The sequence below is a fragment of the Melopsittacus undulatus genome, chromosome 5 (assembly GCF_012275295.1).
Source record: "Melopsittacus undulatus isolate bMelUnd1 chromosome 5, bMelUnd1.mat.Z, whole genome shotgun sequence".
NCBI classification, from domain to species: Eukaryota; Metazoa; Chordata; class Aves; order Psittaciformes; family Psittaculidae; genus Melopsittacus; species Melopsittacus undulatus.
This window is the reverse complement of record NC_047531.1, coordinates 58,579,002-58,600,280: the sequence shown is the minus strand read 5'-3', so window position 1 is coordinate 58,600,280 and position 21,279 is coordinate 58,579,002. Positions and strand designations below refer to the sequence as shown.

Genomic DNA, 21,279 nt, shown 5'->3' with positions numbered 1-21,279 from the left:
TAAATGTCATTCTTATACTGGAATTAACTTCCAGCTACCCAGAGGCATTGAGGAGTTGGAGGGGGAGATAAACAAACAAAATATTCTTTCAAGGAGGATTTGGATAATCAAATGTGACTTTGACCTTTGCAAAGCCTTTGCGATGTTATGGTGAAAGGGTTTTGTTTCTGAATATCTGGCATTATTTCTTTTTTTCTGTGTCAGTAGTTTTGGTTACTCAGTCATATACTTAATATTGCTTTCTCTTATTTTTTGAGACTGGGCTGAAATCAGTTCTGTTTGTTTTTTTTTCTCTGTTGCTTAAGTATATTTGATCTTGATATGCCATTTTATCTTTTGGTCTATCATTGTGCTGCTTCACTGCTGTTGGCAGTCTCTCATTCAGACTTGCTTGTTATAGTGTGATGTAAAAGTTGGTTTTCTTATGGCAAGATGTTATGTGAAAATGCAAGATATTCCTGCTATGCAAATATTTTATTATAAGCTTACCTTCTTTTTGAAAACTGTTTTCCATTTTTGTTCTGTTTACACATCATGATGCTTTATTATGCTAGCTATTTTTAAATGAATGATAGATTAAGGTCAGCTTATCTGAATGTGGTATTTCCTTAAATATTTGTTTAAAAGTAAAGCTTAAGGAGATAATTTAAACTAATTTTGATCTTGAGTAATCCTAGTAGCAGTTTTATAATAAATATGCATGTTTCTTTTTAAACTTTTTTTTGTAGGAGCTTTGTCTAAACATAATTCCCACGTTTGCCAATTTAATAGATTACCCATCAATGAAAAATTCATTAATTCCAAGAATTAAAAATGCTTGTTTGCAAACTTCTTCTCTTGCCGTAAGTATCCTAATAATTTTATCTCTCAGTCCTCAGATAATGTTGTTACCTTTAATTACTTTGACTTTTTAGCTGTTGTGTCTTTCAAGAAAAGCCTATTAATGCGCTCTGATTTCTTTTTGAGAAAAGCACTACTCGCTTTTTTACTCTAACAATTTTTTTGGTGTTTAACAACTTAGTGTGTTAACAATACTGTAAAAATGTTGGTGTCTTCCACAATATATTTTCCCTGCAGAAAAAACACAATGTTGTGAGCAGTGTGTAATATATGTGTTGTCCTTTCATGATGCAAAAAGGGTCTTTTTAACTTGTCTTGGATTTTCAGATATATATTTTCCATTTTTCTTGGATATTTTAGTTTTTCAGGTTGTAGTTTCAGTAGCTCTTTTTTCCTTCTGAGTTTTGTAAGGTTGGGTTTTCTTCTTAGGCAAAAATACAGTAATCGTTTAATTCTTGTCATACTTCACAGGTCCGGGTAAACTCACTAGTGTGCTTAGGAAAGATTTTAGAGTACTTGGACAAATGGTTTGTGCTTGATGATATTTTACCGTTTCTACAACAAATTCCATCCAAAGAACCAGCAGTGCTAATGGGAATTTTAGGTAATGAATACTTTCAACTTTCTCCTCTTTTGTGCTTTGATGTTGAAAATCTGAGAGCTTTCTGAATTGTCATTGGTAATGTTTACATAGTGTATTGCTAAAATGACTATTAAAAACTTGCAGTTTGTGGTTCTTTAAGTATGCCTCCCCTCCCCGTTAAGTTACTTGAGTACTGCTAGCACTTTTGAACACTAGTACGTATGTTTGTAATCTTCAGGGCATGATGCAGTTCTGAATGCTCCTTACAGTTCTTAGGCTGTGACACTGTCATGGATTGTATGGTTCACACAGCCAGAGAGGCTGTTGAGTATATGATCTATCTTCTTTCAGATGCTGAGCACCTTGCTGGAGCTTTTAAGGTGTTACTGTTGCCTTCTCTTGCCACTGCTGCATGTCAGACACTATAAATGGTTGTCTGCAAATCTACTGCTCTCATTTTGTTGGACATTAAGCAAACATGGATGCCTTTGTGTACTGGAAGAGAGCATAGTCTAGGTGAGGTTTCACAAAAGAGCAAACAGAGTAAGAATGGCTTGTTATATGGGAAAGAAGGCCTCACTCCCAGTGTGCTTTCCTAGTGCCACACAGATGCTTGTCTAACTAGGGTTGTGTGATTTTTAACATCTTGAATGGGCTCAAGGAGATCAGATGACCAGAGCCACTGCCAAGATAGAAGTAGGGACTGTGTGGCCAAGTCTGAAAAACAGTAATGATTTGTCTTGTTGACAACAAAGTAGTAGACAGAAGACCGTTTGTAACAGTTGAACTGTACCAGCAACTCATTAGATGCTGTAATAATATGTGATGGCAGCATTATTTTGTTTGGCTCAAAAGCACAAGAAGGCATCTTTCCGTAATGATTTAAAGCTGCCTGTCTCCCTCAATACTTGCAGCTTTGATTTGTATTTGTTGCCTGAGGATGAGGGACAGTGTGCCTTTTACTTTAGTTGCATTAATCCTGAATTCTACTTGGATACAGTGGGTAAGTGAACCCCAGTTTGGAAATGATGGGCTGTAACCAATTTTATGTACTCAGGCTTTCCTTTTTTTCTGGAATTATAATACCTTCCATCTTGTATGTGGTATCTTCTTTGGCCAGCTGACAGTTTTGTTCTAACACTAACCATAGAAAGTGAAGAAAGCTGCTTCTTTTATCATTGTATGATCAGTGTTTGCCACCAGAGGTTGACTATTTAAGCAGAAGAATCTTGTCAGAAATGCTATAGAACTTGTAGGCTTAACACTGGATCTCTCATGCCTGTCAGTGTTCTTTTTTCAGTGATTTTAGAACAGATAGCAACAGTGCATCATTTCTAATCCTGCTTGTAACACAGCTCCAAACTTCTAGGTAGGAATCTTTGTAAAATGCAGTCAGAGAACAGTATTATAGTTAAAACTAGCCATTTCACTGTGCCAAGATAGAACACACTCTTAGTTAACGCAGCTGATTTCTCAGTGGCAGTTTTTTGGTTTGTGGTTAATTCAGTTGACAGTGATCTGTTCAAAGAGGCATATTCTCAGATAATTGGCCCTAACGATGCATTGACTTGTATCAGTTTTCATAGCTGGAAAGTATTACTTTGGATCTCCTCTTGTTCTGAACTTTAGCAAAGCCTCTTGCTATAACATATTTCTGTTATGGATGAGTACTTAGCTTTCTTTTATGATGCTCTTCAACATGTTTGTCCCTGCTTGCACACAGAGTCAATGTACATTCAGATATTAATACATATTCAAGTGTGTTACTTGGAGTTTGCTCACATTGTTTACTAAATTTAGCAATTTTTTGCTGTTTTGATGTTGTTTGTCAGGTATTTACAAATGTACATTTACTCATAAGAAGCTGGGAATTACAAAAGAACAGCTTGCAGGAAAAGTATTGCCCCATCTGATTCCTCTTAGTATTGAGAACAATCTTAATCTCAATCAGGTAGGAACATGATGGTTTGTATGCTTTTACTTGATAATTGGCAGAGAATAAATTCAAACTGTTGTCAGAGAAAAATCCATAAATCTATACGTTATGGTATGTCTGCCTGTTGTAAAAACAAACATACAAACAAAACCTTCCACTATTACTGTATTTGCATGTTTAAAGCTTGTTACTTTTCAGTGGATTTAACTGATCTGGTATAAAATTGCAAAATTAATACGGTCACTTTCCAGATATCCTGCAAAAGCAGTTATCTGCTAACGTAAAGACAATTCAAATTAAAAGCTAAAGTACAGTCTTAATGTTCCTTCCCTTTTATTTGTAAATATTGCAGATAATGTGGAATTGCAGTCATGTTGCTTTGAAATAATAGGAAATTGAATACCTAATAGGTTGTTTGGTTTTTTTTAATTGAATCTGGTAATACTCGTCTGTGTTTTTTGTCTGCATTGCCCCTTTTTATCTTTAGTGTCATGTATTTTTCACTGTTCCAGTGTACACTCTGCTTGTAGTTGGGTATCTAATGCAAAATAGTGAAAGTGGATTATAAATTATTTTGACATCCTCATTTTATCTAACATTGTGTATTGTAAGTTTTATGAGGTGTTGCCTTTTAAGTTATATGTGTCTGAATTCCATCACTGCAGAATCCAAACTTCTTGTATATTTCTTTTCCAGTTCAATTCTTTTATTTGTGTTATAAAAGATATGCTTAATAGATTGGAGACAGAGCATAAAACAAAACTTGAGCAACTTCATGTCATGCAAGAGCAACAAAAGTAAGTGTTAGTTTATGTTTGCTTTAGAGAAGGAACAAGTGAGCAGGCATAAATTTCAATTATTTTTTTATTTATTTATTTTTAGCAAATGTGAGAAAACTTTAGCCAAAGCAATAAAAAATATAGGTAATTCTTAGTTCAGTAGTTGAGAACTACCTCAAATAAGCACAGTTGTCAGAAGATTTATTAGTCCTAGAATGATAATATTATGATATTAGCAGTTTCTGTTATAGAGTAAAATCCTTCAATTTTATTCTGTTTAGTCACAGTTTATTATTTTAAGGCAATAATTTTTCATTCATTAAATTAATTAAAAGTGTACCGAACTCCACTAGTACAGTTTATGTCTTGATTCTGTATGCTAACTTGCTTTTCTGTAGCTGCTGAGAAAACTGTATTGGAGAAACATAAACATTGTAGCCTACTAGAAGGCTATGATATTTGAAGATATTTAGAGCTATTTTATGGAGTCTGATACGAGGTGGGATTTCTGAGACAAATTAACTTGGGCTACCTGAAGTCTGTATCGCCCTGTTCAAAAGGAGGAACTAAAACTATGAAATGATCAGTGGGAAACCTTTACAATTTAGAATATTTTCCAGTTTCCTGCAGGCAATCTATAAAAATGGCAGTGCTCTCATAATGTAATTTGTTCATATTGATTAAATGTGGAAGAATAGTCTGCATTGATGAGTTAGTGTTGTGGATGTGACTGCAAAATCATCTTTTCTTAATATGTATACTCTGCCCTATGTAGATCCCTGGATATAGCTAACCAAATGAGTGTGTCTGAAGAGGCAAGACCCAATACTACAACTAATCAGGTAAGCAACAATATGTTATAGCATTACTTATATATAGCAATTCAAAATTGAAAATTACTTAGTCAATATTTATGTTTCCTTAAGTTACAGCATTTCAAATAACTAAGTTTTGTTTCTTTGAACTTAAAACAGATTGACAAGGTATTTAATACTAGTGGAACTGACCTTCTAACTAGTGGGTCTGATAGTAAAGAAAATGAGATGTCATCAAAACAGAAAAAGGTGAGTTTCACTTTGGTTTGGGATTCTGTTACATCCATCTAACACAAGGCTGATAGGGTTGCATAAAGAGAGTATGTGTAAATATTTACCATATTAAAAGCTTTAAAAGAAAAACTAACTGCTTTTGTGTAACACAGCACTGTGCATAGTCACATGTGAAGATCCACTGAATGGACATGTCTTCAAATGTTCAAAATGTTCAAATCATATTCTTGAATTTCTCTGAAAGCATTTCCTTGAAAATAACTTTGTAAAAAGTAGGCAGCAATTAGGATGATAAATTTTTGATCATTTTCTTTCTCCTTTTCATACTATTAATTAAGGATATGGCTCCCCAGAATCTATACATTTTATTGTTTCTGTCTCTAGTTGTCTGAACTCTGTAACTAACTTCAGACTACAGGGGAATTATTTTATGATTCTGTCTTTCAAATCCTGAAAAGCCTCTTAAACAATCTTAAAATAAAATTCCCTTTCCAACTCCATGGTAGGTTGCAGTTCTATGTAAGTGCCAGCTGATAACCATATAAACCCAAAAAACTGTGAAGAATACTTTTTTCATATGCTGAACATTAAGAAGATATAGCTAAAATGGTTTTGTTGTGATACCTTCTTATTTGATATCTGTCCAATTCTGCCAGTTTCTCATTATGCTACGTTTGATAGTGTATTCATTTGCTTTAAGTAACTTTTAGCTGGATGGTAAATACTATACTAGATTTTGTGCTTAACACTTTTCTCTTTTGTATAAGTAATATGTATTGTTCAACCATGTATTATTGAGATGACAGTGCTATTTAAGGAATAAACTTATATGTAAGACTAATCATTCTGTGCAACTTATTATCAGTACTTTTCCTTTTAAAGGCATCACTTACACTGGAAGAGAAGCAAAAGCTAGCTAAAGAGCAAGAACAGGCGCAAAAGCTGAAAAACCAGCAACCTCTTAAACCACAAACAGCTGCAATAACACCTCCAATGAAGCAGGTGAGAAAGCACAAACTACTGCACTGTTTCCATTGGAGTTGTGATGCTTTCTCCTTTCAAGTGTATTTATTTTCTCTTATGAGTCACCTTTTTTGCTGGTAGTACAATGGCACAGCTGAGGTAAAACTAGAATAAATTTTCATCTGTCCTCCATTTTCATCATTAGCAATATTTCACAGTTCTTAAATCACAGGAGTTTCCAAAGATGACATTATTATTAGAAGGCCATTGTTCTAGATATTAAAAAAGGTTTTGCTCTGAAGAGTTTATTAACTAAATTATATAAAGGGCTTGGGGATATGTAAGCGAATTGTTGCAGTAGTACTTTGTGTATAGTCGCAGTTGACAAATCTGTGTAACAATAAATTCTAAGTAGAAAAGGAGAAATACAATCTAATTACTCTTGTGTATAATTACATTTTGTGTGCTGTTCCATGCAGTAAATTTTAATTTCTGAAAAATGAATGCTGCTTCTGCAGGAGCAATAATAAACACTATTGCTAGAGTGTTTGCACAGGAAAAGCATTTAACTGCATTTTATGTATTTTGCAGACAAAAGACTTGACAGATACCTTGATAGATAATATGTCATCTTTGACTAGCCATTCTGTCAACAAAGCTAAAGTTGCATCTTCAAACAGCTTCTCTTCTGTCCCTTCTATGGGTGTTGGAATGGGATTTTCATCACCTGTTGACAACACAAAGAGAAATGTAGCAAACGGACTAAATACTAATATGGGATTTCAGACTGCTGGATTCAGTATGGGACCTGGTCTCACCACTCAGAATTTCTTCAGTCCAAGTGCAACAGGAACAACCACGATGAACATTGTACCAACTGCCAGTATGCCAAATTACAGTCCTATGAATGCTGCATCTCCAATCTCTCCACTGACACAACAAAACAAACCCCCTGATATGTCTGCTTTAGATAATCTTTTTGGTCCTCAAAAACCCAAAGTTAGTATGAAGCAGTTGGCTCAACAGAAGTCAAGCCAGTGGGTTAATCAGTTTGTACCCCCACAAAGCTCCCCAAATGCAAGCAGTTCAGTCTTGGGACCTCAGATGAACATGATAGGACAGCCTGGCTTTGGTATACAGGGTAATCCTTTCTTTGCTCCTCAGAACTTTGCACAACAAGCGGCAAACACAATGACAAACAGCAGCTCAGCTAGCAATGACTTAAAAGATCTTTTTGGGTAACATGTAGTGTTTTCTTCTCTCAAAGATTGATGAAATTGGATCATGGGTAAGCTGATTAACATCTTTTTTTTTAATTAGTAAAAGCGTGACTTGGGGAAACTTTCAACCCAGCAAAGGAAAGACTTTTGCGCTGGAAAGAAGACTGATTTTGCATTCACTTGGTACTGCAGAGAATTGTATAAGTGCAAAATCATCTGACATGCTAAAGAATTCCTGTTTTTTTATTGAACATCAGAGCACTGAAGGTAGAATGCATATATTCAGTTGAAAAAGAAGTTCAGTATTTCAGAATTATTCAGAAGTGTATTGCATCAACTCCTGTGAAATTACCAACAAAATTTTGTTTCTTAAGTTCAACAGAAATGTTTAAGAGGGGTAATAATGCTGGTGAATGGAACCCTGCAGCCCAGTCCTTTCAGCGTTTGCTAAATTCTTATTGATGACTTGTGTTGCCTGAATGTGTCACAAACTGTCATTTTGCCCTATAACAGTTTGCACAAAGTAAATTCTTACACTGCCTCAAAACTTTGATAGCCATGTTACATAGAAGGCTCTTTTAACCTGTAACTTTGAGAGGCTAAGAAGAGAAAGTATTTTAATTTCTTCTCTTACAAGACTGTTAGAATGAACATGGTAGTAAACTACAACAAGATTCAGGAGGCATAAGAAGTTGCTTTAAAATTTTGGGCAAGTTTGGGACAAAGTAAGAACACTGCTTCAACAGTCATGCTGGTTTACAACCTCTTTTATAATGCCAGATTCTTGTTACCAGCCCCACAGCTTAAGCAACATACCGCTTAAGCAGGATTTTAAAATACATGTGGTGACTTAATCACATTTATTATATATTCCACTATATTGGTTAATTTGATACTGCTTCTGACTGGTGTGAAAAGAAAGAATATGAGTAGTTGTCTCCTAAAAAGAATGTTCTCTGTAAAATTCACACATTGACTACCCCAACTGTGTAACTAAACATTACTAAACACAAGAGTGTTGAGTTACACAGAAATATCTTGAATTATTACTTCATAGGTTTTGGCTCCATTAGGAAGATGGAGAAGGAGAGCCTTTTACAAGTTGCACATGGTTGTGTGAAAAAGCAGACTGCCATAAATTGCCTTGACTAGAATAAACTTCCATTTTAATTTAATTTTAACTCAAGTTCTTAGGAAGGATAGATTAATATGAAGCAATTTCTCAAATACAGATTTGAGAAATTCTGTAGAAATTCTAGAATATATGGTAAATATGAAGATATTTCAGATCCTTTTTATTGTATTACTCCAAATTCAATAAAGCTCTCCAAAATCCATAAAGTAGTTTCCTCTACTTCCCAGAAGGTGTATGTTCAGCTTGCCCATGATAGAATCTCTACTCTGTCAGATACTACTGTTGGGTTTTACCTTTTTCTTTCCTAGGAATTTCAGGAGATTTCTTACATGATATTTTGAAGACTATAGCTGGCTATTTTGAGAAGGAAAGAACTAGTTACCTTTTTTATGGAAAGCCTACATGCTTTATTTTTCAAAGCCTTTCACTGAAGAGATTGGTCTTTCATTTGCTGCTTAAGAAACCAAAGGGCCTTATGCTGTAAATGTGACTTCTATTCTGTTATGTTTCCACAGTTCTAAGCGGTAATAGCATTAAGCAAATTTCTTAAAGAATTGTTTATGTGTTATAGTTGCTGCCTTAGTCCTATTATTTTAAAATACCTGGGACCAGTGAAATTGTGGTTTAGAAGACAATACCTAACACATTGTGATGCTTATGTGCTGTTAATATTCATGGTAAACATTGTAGGTTATGTTAAGATCTGTAAATTCAAGTACAATACTAGAACTGCTATACTATTTAAGTTCATGTACGGTTACTAGTACTCTATACCCTCAATCACACTAATATCATCTTTTATGTCAACTTTTGAAAGCTACGGTTGTTAGGGTAACATAAGGCAAACCTTGGAAGAATTACTTGAATCTGTATTCCTCTAAATTATTTGTAAAATAAGTTTATATTAAAAATAGCATCTCTTAGGACTCTACAATGTATTAAATTAATACAGCCATAGTAAAGGCAGTCTTAAATGTCAGTGTTCTGATGTGGGGTTTCAGTCACTGATCCCCTTGGACTATTTTTTTTTCAGAACTGGATTTTAATTTAACCTAACGGAAGGAAAATTAACTGAAAAAATTTGTTTTGATTTTATATACTAAGCCTCCTAAACTGTGGGGTTTGAAGTATGTCCTTTTGGCATGGGCTATCTGAGAATATAATCTAGTTTGTAAGAACGAAGTAAAAAAAGTGTTGCAGGTTTAAATTAAGAGAGAGTCTTCTAAGCAGTGGTTATGTGATGGAATAAGATATTTAGCTCAAGTAATATGATTTTTTTTTCTATTTATATTTGAGAACATGATTTTGGTTTTTCGTTTGCTGCAATTTTCAGAGTGACCAGAGTAGAAAAACTGAAAAGTGTGCCTATGAAAGTTTTATCAAAATATTTCCAGTTACTTGAAAACAAAAAAGAGAAAATGACTTCAGTTAAAATGAGAGTCAAATCCCACTTCCTTGTAGGTGCAACCTGCTTAGTGTGTCAGGAAACTGAGCGTGTGTGAAGTTCTCTGGTTATTTCTACTAAACTTAATGGAAAGAGGACTTGCAAGAGGTAAGTTACCAAGGCCATGAGCCACCTGGCTCCTGCTGCAATAGTTTTTCTTTAGGAAGCCTTGTCCAGTTATCTCTCCACTTAGAAGACGTCATTCTGAGGCCCTGCAAGAGGCTGGAAGACTGGTGGCCAGAGTGAATACCATTTTTGGAGAACAGTGGTTGTTTGGAAAAGAGGAAGATGGAAGGACACTGTTACAAAATGTGGGCATTCCAGGAGCCTTCTGAACTTGGGTGGAAATTGGTGTTACATCAGGCTTGGCCTGAAGCAGGGGTCTGCCTAACACTAATGCAAAATGAAATAGAGAACACAGGTTTGAAACTGGTATCTGATTAAGAAATTGCAAATTCTGTTACTGAAAAAATAACCTGATGCAAGTTCTTTTTATTGTGTTGAACAGTACTACAACACAAAAATTTGTCTCTGTATTCAAGTATTCAACTTAATTTAAAGGAAGAAATATGGAAGCCTGGCAGGTTATATCATAATCTTAGAGCCGACACTGTGTGTACCCACTATGCTTCATTGCAGTGTGGAAATGAGAGCAGGGTCTGCGCTGAACTGACCAGCCCAGCTGGTTTATTTTACATTCATTTGTAAAGGAGAGGTAAAGGGCAGGGAGTAAATTCTGTTCTTAAGTTGATTTATCTATACTATGTTTACTAGAAAGGGAGAAGGGAAGTGGAAATAGCTGCATATCTTTAATATAAGCATCAGTTGTGCTTTAGGTGCTCTGGTACATGCTAAATGAATGTGACTGCTCCAAGATGGCATTTTCCACATTAGAGCTGTTGCTTCCTTTTGGTTCCAAGTACGCAAATCTCTGAAGCATCCTTTGAAAACTCAGTCTTAGAAAACAAATTCATCCTTCTAGATGGAAGGATTAAGAGGCTGATGTTTAGGCTGATGGGGAGGAATCTTGGACTGAGTTAAAGATTAGCTTAGAATCCCCTAGGTCTGCCTCACTCAATAGGAGAGAAACTGGCAGTGAAATCGCACAAGTGGCATTTCAAGGGTGGAGGAGGGAACAGATTTTCTGTTTCTTTTCATCACACAAGCACTGGAAATAAGGCACAGAACAGCCTGTGAAACCTGCAACCCAGAACAGTAGTATCAGAGAAGTCTTTTGAAATATAAAGGAGTCCACCAATTATTTGGAAGATAGGGGAAGAAAACACGGGTAGAGTGTTCTAGTTTGTTTTAATGAAGATACTCTGTCTTCCTCTCGCAATGGTGATGTGAATTAGGAATGTTGTGCAGAAGTTGTGCAGGTCTGCGCAGATGTTGAGTACCCCAAGTAAAAGGCTGATTTTTTTTTTTGATGTATAGGTGCACAACATTTCAAGCCTTATTATTTAAAACTTTCCTTTTCTGTTTTGTCTTTTTAACAACATTTGTTTCACATTTACGTGGAACTTCAACAAATACCCCAATGGCCTTTTAAAGTAAGAAAAATGTATTAACTTTTGTATTATAACCCCTGTTATAATGTTATCTGTGGCTGTAGATAGATAAGTATGTGTGTATATAGATTACAGGATTTTAGATTTTTTAGTTCAATTGCACTAGAAGAGAAAAGATTAAATGAGAAGTTAGATTTGAATCAAATTCCACAAGGCTTCCATACAGGCTAAGAATGATATGATTGATACATGATACATTTGTTATCTGTTAAAAATTTACATGCTTAGTCTACCTATATCTACATGGCTTGAGCAGAAAAGGAAAGTTTTAAAACTTCAGTTTATGAACACTGGATCTCTCATTGCTGATTAAGTTTTTGACTTTGAGTGACCTTTGTTTATTGACTGGGAGTTTTTTATTGGGGGTGGGTGGGACATCACTGATTTATGCCATTCCCAATGGAAGAAATATGGGGAGAGAGAATACAGAAAAAAAAAACTGTATATGTAACCCTTTTTTTTGTTCTTTTTTAAGAGATATGCTGCATTTTATATACTCATTGTGAACTTTTACTCTGAAGTAGCTGTGAGGCAACCTGTCTGGAGGATTTCAGATGGGTTAGCTGATTTTTTTAAGTGAGGTCCTGCCTTGTACTTTACTTTCTCTTAGGTTTTGACTGCTTTACAAGGAAATTACACAAGGCAGTGAAACCTTGGACTTACCTGTCAAATCCTCTTGCCTTCCAGGCCTCACACTTCTTTCAACAGATCAAATGAGCCCCTGAAGTTATATTGTCTTTAAGTTCTCTGCAACAGTTCTATCTGCTGTACAGACTTCTGAGATGAAGTTGTAAATCAGAATGTATTATAGTGAACTCAGGCCTTGTGCAAAATATTTAACACTTGTTTATTTGTCTAATCGTACATTCTCTGTACTAGTGGCAGTTTTATGTTTTGATTGTAAAACATTAAAATTCTCATGAGATTTATAAAGTGATGTTACTGTAGTGTCAGCTGTGATTCATAAATAGAACTGTCATAGCATGGCATTAGTGTATATCTGGTTTATTGGACAGCTCCTCAAAACCAAATTTATTCTTGTATCAACTTTTAGATCAGCTACTTTAAAATATGTAAAAGGTATAGTGATAGTTTCGAGAAATTCAGATCACTTTGTACTCTGAGGTTGCCTATGGAAATAAATGAACTTTTCATATTCTCATGTCAGAAGGTATTTTTATTCAAAATTTCAATTAAATTAACAATGACTTATGTAGAAAACTTTATCACTCTATTTTCTTTGAAATACATTTTACCTCACATAAGTTTGATTTGATTTCTTAGAGTAGATGCTGGCCAGACATCTCTAAAATGTGATTGCATACTGCCTTCATGCAAAGAATAAAAGTCCTAGTGCATAAAAATCATGCACTAGACATCTCTAAAATTAGCATTTACTGAAAGCATACTAAGCCCATGTCAGAATCTGAGGTTCTGATGCCATATAGTGATCTCACTGCTTTTTCATTGCTTGTTTATCAAGAAACCAGGCCTTTTTCTAAACCTGGTCTTCAAGGTGCACTGCTTTGTCAGGCTTAGAATTTGCCAACACTGTAGGAAGCTAGTTCTCAGCTTTTTGTCTGGTATAAATTGATGAAGATAGCTATGATCTGCTTAAAGCATCACTGGCTGGAGGTGTTATGGGAGGAGAGGGTAAAAGATGGATTAGGTTGAAATAGAAAGAATCAGTTGACTACAGTTCCTTCTTCATTTTAATTTGCTGAGGATGGCAGCATCCCCATTCTTCCCACAGCTATATCCATCAAAGGAGTACAGCCTTGTTATATGCCGGCTTTCAGTCAAAAGTAGAAGGTAAGAGTGAACTTTCAGTAAGGTGGAGACATACTTGATGACACCCTACCAAGAAAATGTCTGCCTTAGGTTGTTCAGCGGATGAGTCTTGATCTGATTTGAATGTCCTTTTCTGTGGTAATGTTCTCTTTGCCCCTTCCATTTTGTAACATTGGTAGAATCCATAATTGTTACCTGTTTCTTAAGCTGGAAATTCTCAAGTGCTGAAATCCAGATGTTCTGGGTTGGTTTGTTGTGGCTAAAATTGACAATTTCATAAACTCTTTCATAACCTAAGACTTCAAACAGTAAAAGCTGGAAATCTTCGCAATTGATCGTTCTTTGCCTGGAATATTTTGATATTGGCATCTACTTGTCTCTGCTTCACCACTTAAATATCTCTAGTCCCTCCTCTAGGTATGTCATACACTAGAACATTAGATTAATCCTTTTTATATGAGTGTTTGTAGAGCTGTTATCCTATTGAGTGTTCAGTTGTGAAGAATGCAGCTCAGGAGGTGTAGGCAATGAGCTGTTTGTGAGGAGTTACGCAAAGAGAAATGGTTAATTTGATGTTCTCTTCCTGTTGCCAGACATAAATGCACTTTTGTCCTTCACTTATGTCACCAGCTGGAGACTATTGCAGTTGCTCAGTAGATGGAAAATGGCTCCGTGGATGACAATGTGGATGTCAATTTGTTGTGCCAAACTTACCAGAAATTCAGAAATAAACTCCTACCCATGCACAAACCCAAGAGCATGTCTGTGTAAAATCGCAGAAGGGCAACAAAAATCAAAGGGCTCTGACAATCTTGTTTCTAGTGATACTTGTTAAGAGAATGCTGAATTGAAGACTGTACTTTGTGACTTTTGCTCTTCAGCTGGAGACTATTACTTTGCCATCAGGGCAACAGAAAAGAACATAACCTGAAGCTTTACGTCTCTGCTTGGTGGTGCGGCTCTGGCAAGCTGTCAGACTGGCCAATGGAGGTGGCTGATGAGCAGGCATGTGTTTCCTCTGCTATCTGTCCTACAGGCAGCGTGAGACTCAAGGGAAAATGTTAAAAGCAGCTCCAGATAAGTGATCCACAGGATTACCAAATCCAGATCCCAGAGTAATAATTCAGAGCCATCATTCAGAGCAGAGAGGCAGATTTCAGGGGAAGAAGAAAGAGTGGAAATTGCCACCTGCCAAAATGACAATAGCCAGCACCAGGCCCATAGGCATGGACCCGTTTTCTCTGAGTTAGTCCCCACATGCTCTGCCCAAATTCCTGTTCCCTGTGTAGAGGGTGCTGGCTGCTGCAGCCTCATGAGGGAGCTTAACTGGTCCTGGCAACTACTGCTGCTGACAGACAGCTGCTTGAGCTCAAATTTAATTTAGACATAACACTAACTGGAATGTGTAATTTCTGTGTGTTTATTTTTGTTAGGAATGGCTACTTTGTTAGATTGAATGACTGTGATTAGAAAGCTGAGTAAGTTGCTCATTTCCCCCCCCCCCCCCCCCATTTTGCTGTAGCACACATTTTCTGGTGAAAGGTAGATAAAATGTTCATTACATAAAACTGCATGAAGATTAGATTCATAAAAAAGGAACTTTGTTAAACCTGTGTGCTTTAAACCAATGTATTGGAACAAAAGAGTAGTTACAAGTACTGTTCTGAACTGTACATTACTCTTCACCATGTCTTTTAAGGTGGCAAAGTTGATGAATTGCATCTTTCTTCAGTTCTTTTGTATGCACTGTAAGGGAGGAGAGTGTTTTGCTTCTTCAGTGTTACTAGGTTTCTTAACTTTGAAAAACTAGTCATTTTAAATGGAAAAGGGACTGATGTCCTCACTACTTTTTCAAAAACCTTGCAGCTGGTGCTAGGTGATTTAGGATGAATGCAACTGCTCAGTCATCCTTCTTCCCCATTCCCTCCAAGCCCTTTGCAACTTTGAACTTATTGCCCACTTTCATTGCTTGTCTGATGAGAGTGTAAAGAATTCACATAAGTTTTGCAGAAAAATAGGCTCATTAGGGGGACAACTTTGCACTACAGCTGAGGGAAGGGCTGTAAAGTGAGATAGCTCCTATTAGACACTAGAAAATCCATGTAAGGGAGAGGCCTAGGAAGGCAGGATTTACAGATTGTGATCTAGGATTTACAAATTGTGATCTTCACATATTAGCTGGTTTGGACATTTACTTACATATCCCACAGGTTTGGTTTTCAACAGTATTTAAAAGGACAGAATTTTTTTATTGACTTCTATCATGGTGTTTTCTTTTAAAGAGTTCAGATCTGGGATTAAAGAAACACAGTGAACTACGTGCTATATTTGGCGAATCAATCCAGTAAGACACTGTACTCACAAGTTGGGTATCACCATAGATAGTTTTGAATAGCATGTTACGCATGTACTGCCTTCCACAGATTACCTGTTAGACATGGAGAGAAGACAACACTAAATCCCCTTTAAAATGTACTTTCCTAGTAAGAGTGAAAAGGAAACCACAGATTTGAAGAGATGGAATGGTCTTTGGAGTAAAAGAACATAAGTATTTATAAAAACATCAAAGCAGATCCTTGCTGACAGTGGCAGGATGTAAAAAGATCTTAACTTTCAAAACAATCTGTAAAGTATTGTACAGCTGCCATAAGGTGTCACTATAACCCAAGCAGCTTTCGAATAAATTGCAAACATTACAGAAATGTTCTTATACAGCTTTCCTTGTACTGCCTTGTGAAAGTGAAAAAGAACCTATTTTTTAAATAATAACAGTGTATTCCTGTATGCACAGAAATCATCATTAAATATATCTGTGGTGTTGCTGTAATGATATAGAATTCTGTCCTTTGTGGGGAAACAGATGTACTTCACATGGTAACTTTCCACATAGAAATGCTTTAAAAGCCCTCCTACTTACTGTGTGAGATATAAGAAATTACCACTTAATTAGCAGTTTCCAGTAAGTAAAGCTATAAATAAGAATTCCTTTTTCCATTATTGTGTAATTTGTTGTTAGCATCCCAGGACCCTTTACTTTTATTTCTTGGCCAACTGTGATCAGATTTCTTTCCCCAACAGCTATCTGATCAGGAAGCAGAAACTAGAAACTAAAGATGAATTTTTTAACCATTTGAAACTAATGTGGTGTTGCTACAGATGTCAGGGAAACAAAACAGAGCAACTGAAAATGTATTTTAGGCTGACTCAGCACAAACCATTTTGACAGAGCAAGAAAGGAGTCGGTTCTCATGTATGGTAACTAGAAATCAGAATCCTGAAGTCTTTGAATCCATCTTCATTTATGGAGAAAAAATGTAGACATTTTAAAGCCATAGATTTCAAAACCTGAAGAACCATTTTGATCATCGAATCCAAACCCTCATGTAACATGGGATTGCAGGTCACCCCCTTTTGTCTTTGACATCAGATGCTGTAGGTCTTGAAGGCTGAATTCCTATAGTACCTGCTTTTATGTAATGTTACAATGACTCTTACAGATGTTAATAGAAATAGGGTCTCCAGTACACTAGGCACTATACAAATACAAAAGAAGAAACAGTTTCACCCAGAAGTTTCATGTCTAATGACAAAATATGCTTGTCATCTGAGTGAAACTTTGCATGTACAAAGTCATGGAAGAAGTTCATTTGGGAGGTAAGATGTAAACTCACCTAGGAACCCTGATCACACCCTCTGAACCCTGAACGCAAACTGTAATGCTGACAATCCCATTTCCAGGGAGCATGTAGATGACACAGGCTCCTGCAATGGGGTACTGTGGGAAGGTTTGTGATTTGAAAAGTGCTATCACACAGTATTAACTCTGGTTGATTAACACTCAGTTACTTGATGAATGAAATGACCTTCATTCATGCTTCTTTTTACGTGGCCACTTCGTGACATTATGTTCTTTTTGTTATGTCTGGAGACTTCTTTTCTTGTTTCTTTGATTTACTGTGTCTACAGTTGCGATTTCTGTTGTAAATATAATGCATGAAAGCGACTCTTCGGTGAAAGCCACAGCTGCATTTTTTTCTTCAGAAATAATTGGTTTCAGGAGAAAGCTAAGGCTGCTGCAGTCCCCTCCATTAAAAAAGCTGACCATGGGTAAGTACATGAGCAATTTTGTTCCCTGAATGCTGTGTCCCCATCTCAGAAGTGCAGTGTTACAATTCTTGTCTCCTACTCAAGGATTTGTGTTTGCTTTATTTAATACTTCTGCCTCCTGAGTTGACAATTTTGGCTTTGAGTGACTTCAATGCTCCCTGAAACTTTGGAAATGAAGAAGATAACTTTGCTGTGTCCCCCTTAATGTCTGAGCTGATTTCAACCCTTCCTTTTTACACGAGTGAAAATTTCTAGGATCCTAAGTGGCTACATCTAATTAAAAAATGGCAGCAGGACTGTACATGCTTTACAAGACACCAACAAGATACCAGGCGAGATTTGAAGGAGGAAAGGGATAAAACCAGGCTCACTAAGTATAAGCCTGGGGGCAACATGACAGAGTTTGAGGGATGGTATGCTATCAAGGTCCTTCAGTCTGCTGTCTCAGTGGAAGCAGAGGATGGAGATCCATACAGCAGAAAAGATGGAAGGGTTACTGATGTGTTAAAAACCACAGAAGCACCTAAGAATGATCACATAGGAATTAAGGTTTCTCCCTTCAAAAAGGTATCAAGATCAATAGCTAAACCAAAGTGCACCTACACCAATGCGCACAGCCTGGACAACAAATAGGAGGAGCTAGAAGCCATTGTACAGCAGGAAAGCTATGACACAGTTGCCATCACAGAAACCTGGTGGGATGACTCGCACAACTGGAATGCTGCAATGGGTGGCTATAAACTCTTTAGAAGGGATAGGCAAGGAACACAGGTGGTGGGATAGCCCTGTATGTTAGGGGGTGTTTTGATTGTCTAGAGCTTAATGATAGTGATGATAAGGTTGAGTATTTATGGGTAAAAATTGGGGGGAAGGCCAACCAGCAGATATTGTGGTGTCAGTCTGTTATAGACTGGATGAAGAGATAGACAAACTATTTTATAAGCAGTTGGGAGAAGTCTCAGAATTGCTAGCCCTTGTTCTAGTACTGGACTTAAACTTACCTGGTGTCTGCTGGAAATAAAACACAGTGGAGAGAAAATAGTCTGAGAGGCTCCTGGAGTGTGTGAAGAGAACTTCCTGACAGATAATGAGGGAGCAAGCTAGGGAAGATGCTCACTGGACCTGTGGTGTGTGAACAGAGAAGGACTTGTGAGTGATGTGGTGGCTGGAGGCTGTCTTGGGCATAGTGATCATGAAATGGTAGAGGTTTTGATTCTTGGAGAAATAAGGAAGGGTTTTAGCACAACTGCCACCTTAGACTCCCAGAGGGCATACTTTGAGCTGTTTAAGAGGCTGGTTGGCAGAGTCCCTTGGGAGTGAGTCCTGAAAGGCAAAGTTGTCTAGGAAAGCTGGATTTTCTTCAGAAAGGAAATGATAAAGTTACATGAGTGGACTGCGCCCATGTGTTAATAGAGGAGTCAGCACGGAACAAAACTGGCCTGGCTGAACAGAAGGCTTTGAGTGGAACTCAGGGGATAGAAAGGAGTTTATGACCCTTGGAATAAGGGGCAGGCAACTCAGGAGGACTAGAAGGATGTGATCAGGTTATGCAGGGAGAAAATTAGAAGGATCAATGCCCAACTAGCACTTAATCTGGCTGTTGCCCTAAAGAACAATTAAAATGTTTCTACAAATACATTAGCAACAAAAGTGGGATGCAGGAGGAAACTAGTAGTGAAGGATGAGGCATTTGAAACTTCCAAAGAGACTTTATTTGGAAACATAAAAGTGTTTGAATTAAACTTAATTCTAATAAACTGTAAGTTAAGGAGACAGGACACCCAGGATTTCCTAGTCCTTGAACTCTTGGTAAGAGCAAAAAGTCACGTGGGAAGCCCAGATCCATGGATAAGAAACTCGCTTTACCAAAGGACTCCAAAGGATTAAGAAGCTCAAACTGTCATCCAACATGCAGCTCACAAGCACAGCTATGTGATCACATGGCCTTGAACTGAAAAGGAAAGGATTAAAAATCAACAAGGTTATTCTCATCTGAGCACGACTGCCCAGGCTCTGACAACACTTTGCACTTGTGTGTGTTTCCATTGGAGGACCCCAGCAGCCCCTGGTTGTTGTTAAAGCTGATCACACAGCATGAGATGAAGCATCTTTATACAAGTTCAACAGAGACACTAAAGGGTTAAATTGACTTTCCCAGGATGTTGGTATCAGGGTGTGAATGACTCTGATGCCTAAACATCTGTAAAGTGTTCAAAACTGTATTTTATGAACACTGGGAGAAGTGTCTGCTTGCAAGGCTGTGGAAACACAGTTAACAGAAGCACACTCTGAATGACACCTGCACGAGAAATATGTACGCTATCCAGTCTGCACTGAAACCAGTATCAAAAGTCTCCCTTTAAATGTGGTGAAGACTTTACCCCAACCATTATGTTGAGGAAACAAAGATGATTTTTCAGGCTCTTGAACAAGAGAAATACCTGTAAAAAATTAGGTAGTCTCTAGGTGTGCATTTACTTGCACTGTAGAAACTTTTAGGTGAGAGTTGCATTTACTGCCAGCTGTGACATTTTCATGTTTAGTTTTCTTAAGGGGATGCTGCCATCCCAAACCTAGCCCCATGTCTGCAAGGCACAATTGTTGTTAGAATGGTATATCTCACACAGGTGCACTTGACCAGTTTCCAAGTTTTCTTACAACGCTTGTTTTCTTGAGCACCTGAGGTAATGAGCATATACAAGCCCACAGCAGTGGCTGTCTGCACGCTGGTTTTACATCTGTATTGGCTTTAAAATACAGGTTTAATACAGCCTTACTAGGGGTCTTTGGGGACATGAGTCTGTAGTCTCAGTGGTAGCTACAAGTTCAGCCAGGAATAGTTTTAATTTTGCAAAGTATTTCTTTGCAAGCACAAGCCTAAATCACGTTTCTGGGACTTAGGTTCCAGCAGCAAGCAGCAGACTTACAATGGGATGATATAACGCAATGTGTTTTAAGGTCAGGGACACCAGAAGGAGAGCCACAATGGGATAATTTAATTTCTGAAAAAAAAAAAAAAAAAAAAAAGAATTAAGGTGTAGGGTTAAAACAGGAAAGCAAAAAGTAGGAACAAGCTGGGTCTGTATGGGCTATCATGTTAGGTCTTATTAAGGAAGAGGTTTCCTCAGCTGATGCTTCATTAGTCACATTAGTCACATAAGGATTGCCACACCTTCACCCAGAACATCCTTGTTGGGAATTGTGGATGGTGCCCCAGGGCAGGCAAAGCTGCTGTGACACACTGCAGCAGTGTTTTGGATTCTGGGCATTTCACTGCTCTATGAACCTGGGGAGGAGGGAGCAGGGGAGCAGAGGACCAGAGCTGCTGCTGTTGAGTAGTGTCGCTGCAGAGAAGCAAGAGCGAATGGCACCCTTTCTCTAAGCCTTAGGGAAAGAGGCCAGTGAATTTCGTAAGGGGCCACCCCTGCAGCACTACAGAACTGCAGGCAGTGGAAGAATGGCAAAGTACAAAGAGGGAGAGGTGAAGCCTGCTGTGAGAAATGTACAGTTCTGCTGGTGGGGAGGTGGGTGGTGTGGCTAATGTGAGCCACTGTATCTGTGAGGGGAATGTACCCTGCCAAGTGCCAGATAGGGGTATCTCTGAGGGAGCTGCTGGAACCATTTCCAAATGGACAAAGGACAGAGGACAGAGTTCAGTCTTCCAGCTGAATGCAATTTGAGAATGTGTGGATAAGTGAACAAAGCACTAAAAGTTGAATGTAGCTCCTTTCTTGTTTCTGTTTTGTACTCTTTTTAACTGGAGCAGGGCCAGCAGTCCAGAAAGAAATGCAAATTAGAAACCACTGTTCTACAGCTGCTGGGAGATATGGTTTTTAAACACCACTTTCCAGCCTGAGCTCC

General features: G+C 37.4%; 1 protein-coding gene across 1 annotated transcript in view; it reads left to right on the top strand.

Annotated features, from left to right (window-relative positions):
• The window catches only part of SCYL2 (SCY1 like pseudokinase 2), a 36,794-nt gene extending 24,053 nt beyond the window's left edge, over window positions 1-12,741 (top strand). Inside the window, exons 11-18 of the mRNA XM_005144339.3 lie at window positions 729-842; window positions 1,312-1,444; window positions 3,256-3,374; window positions 4,056-4,156; window positions 4,914-4,980; window positions 5,113-5,202; window positions 6,070-6,189; window positions 6,742-12,741. Of these exons, the coding sequence (XP_005144396.1) occupies window positions 729-842; window positions 1,312-1,444; window positions 3,256-3,374; window positions 4,056-4,156; window positions 4,914-4,980; window positions 5,113-5,202; window positions 6,070-6,189; window positions 6,742-7,392 (1,395 nt within the window). The 3' untranslated portion in view covers window positions 7,393-12,741. The remainder of the gene's footprint in view (window positions 1-728; window positions 843-1,311; window positions 1,445-3,255; window positions 3,375-4,055; window positions 4,157-4,913; window positions 4,981-5,112; window positions 5,203-6,069; window positions 6,190-6,741) is intronic.
• The last annotated feature ends 8,538 nt before the right edge of the window (window positions 12,742-21,279 follow it).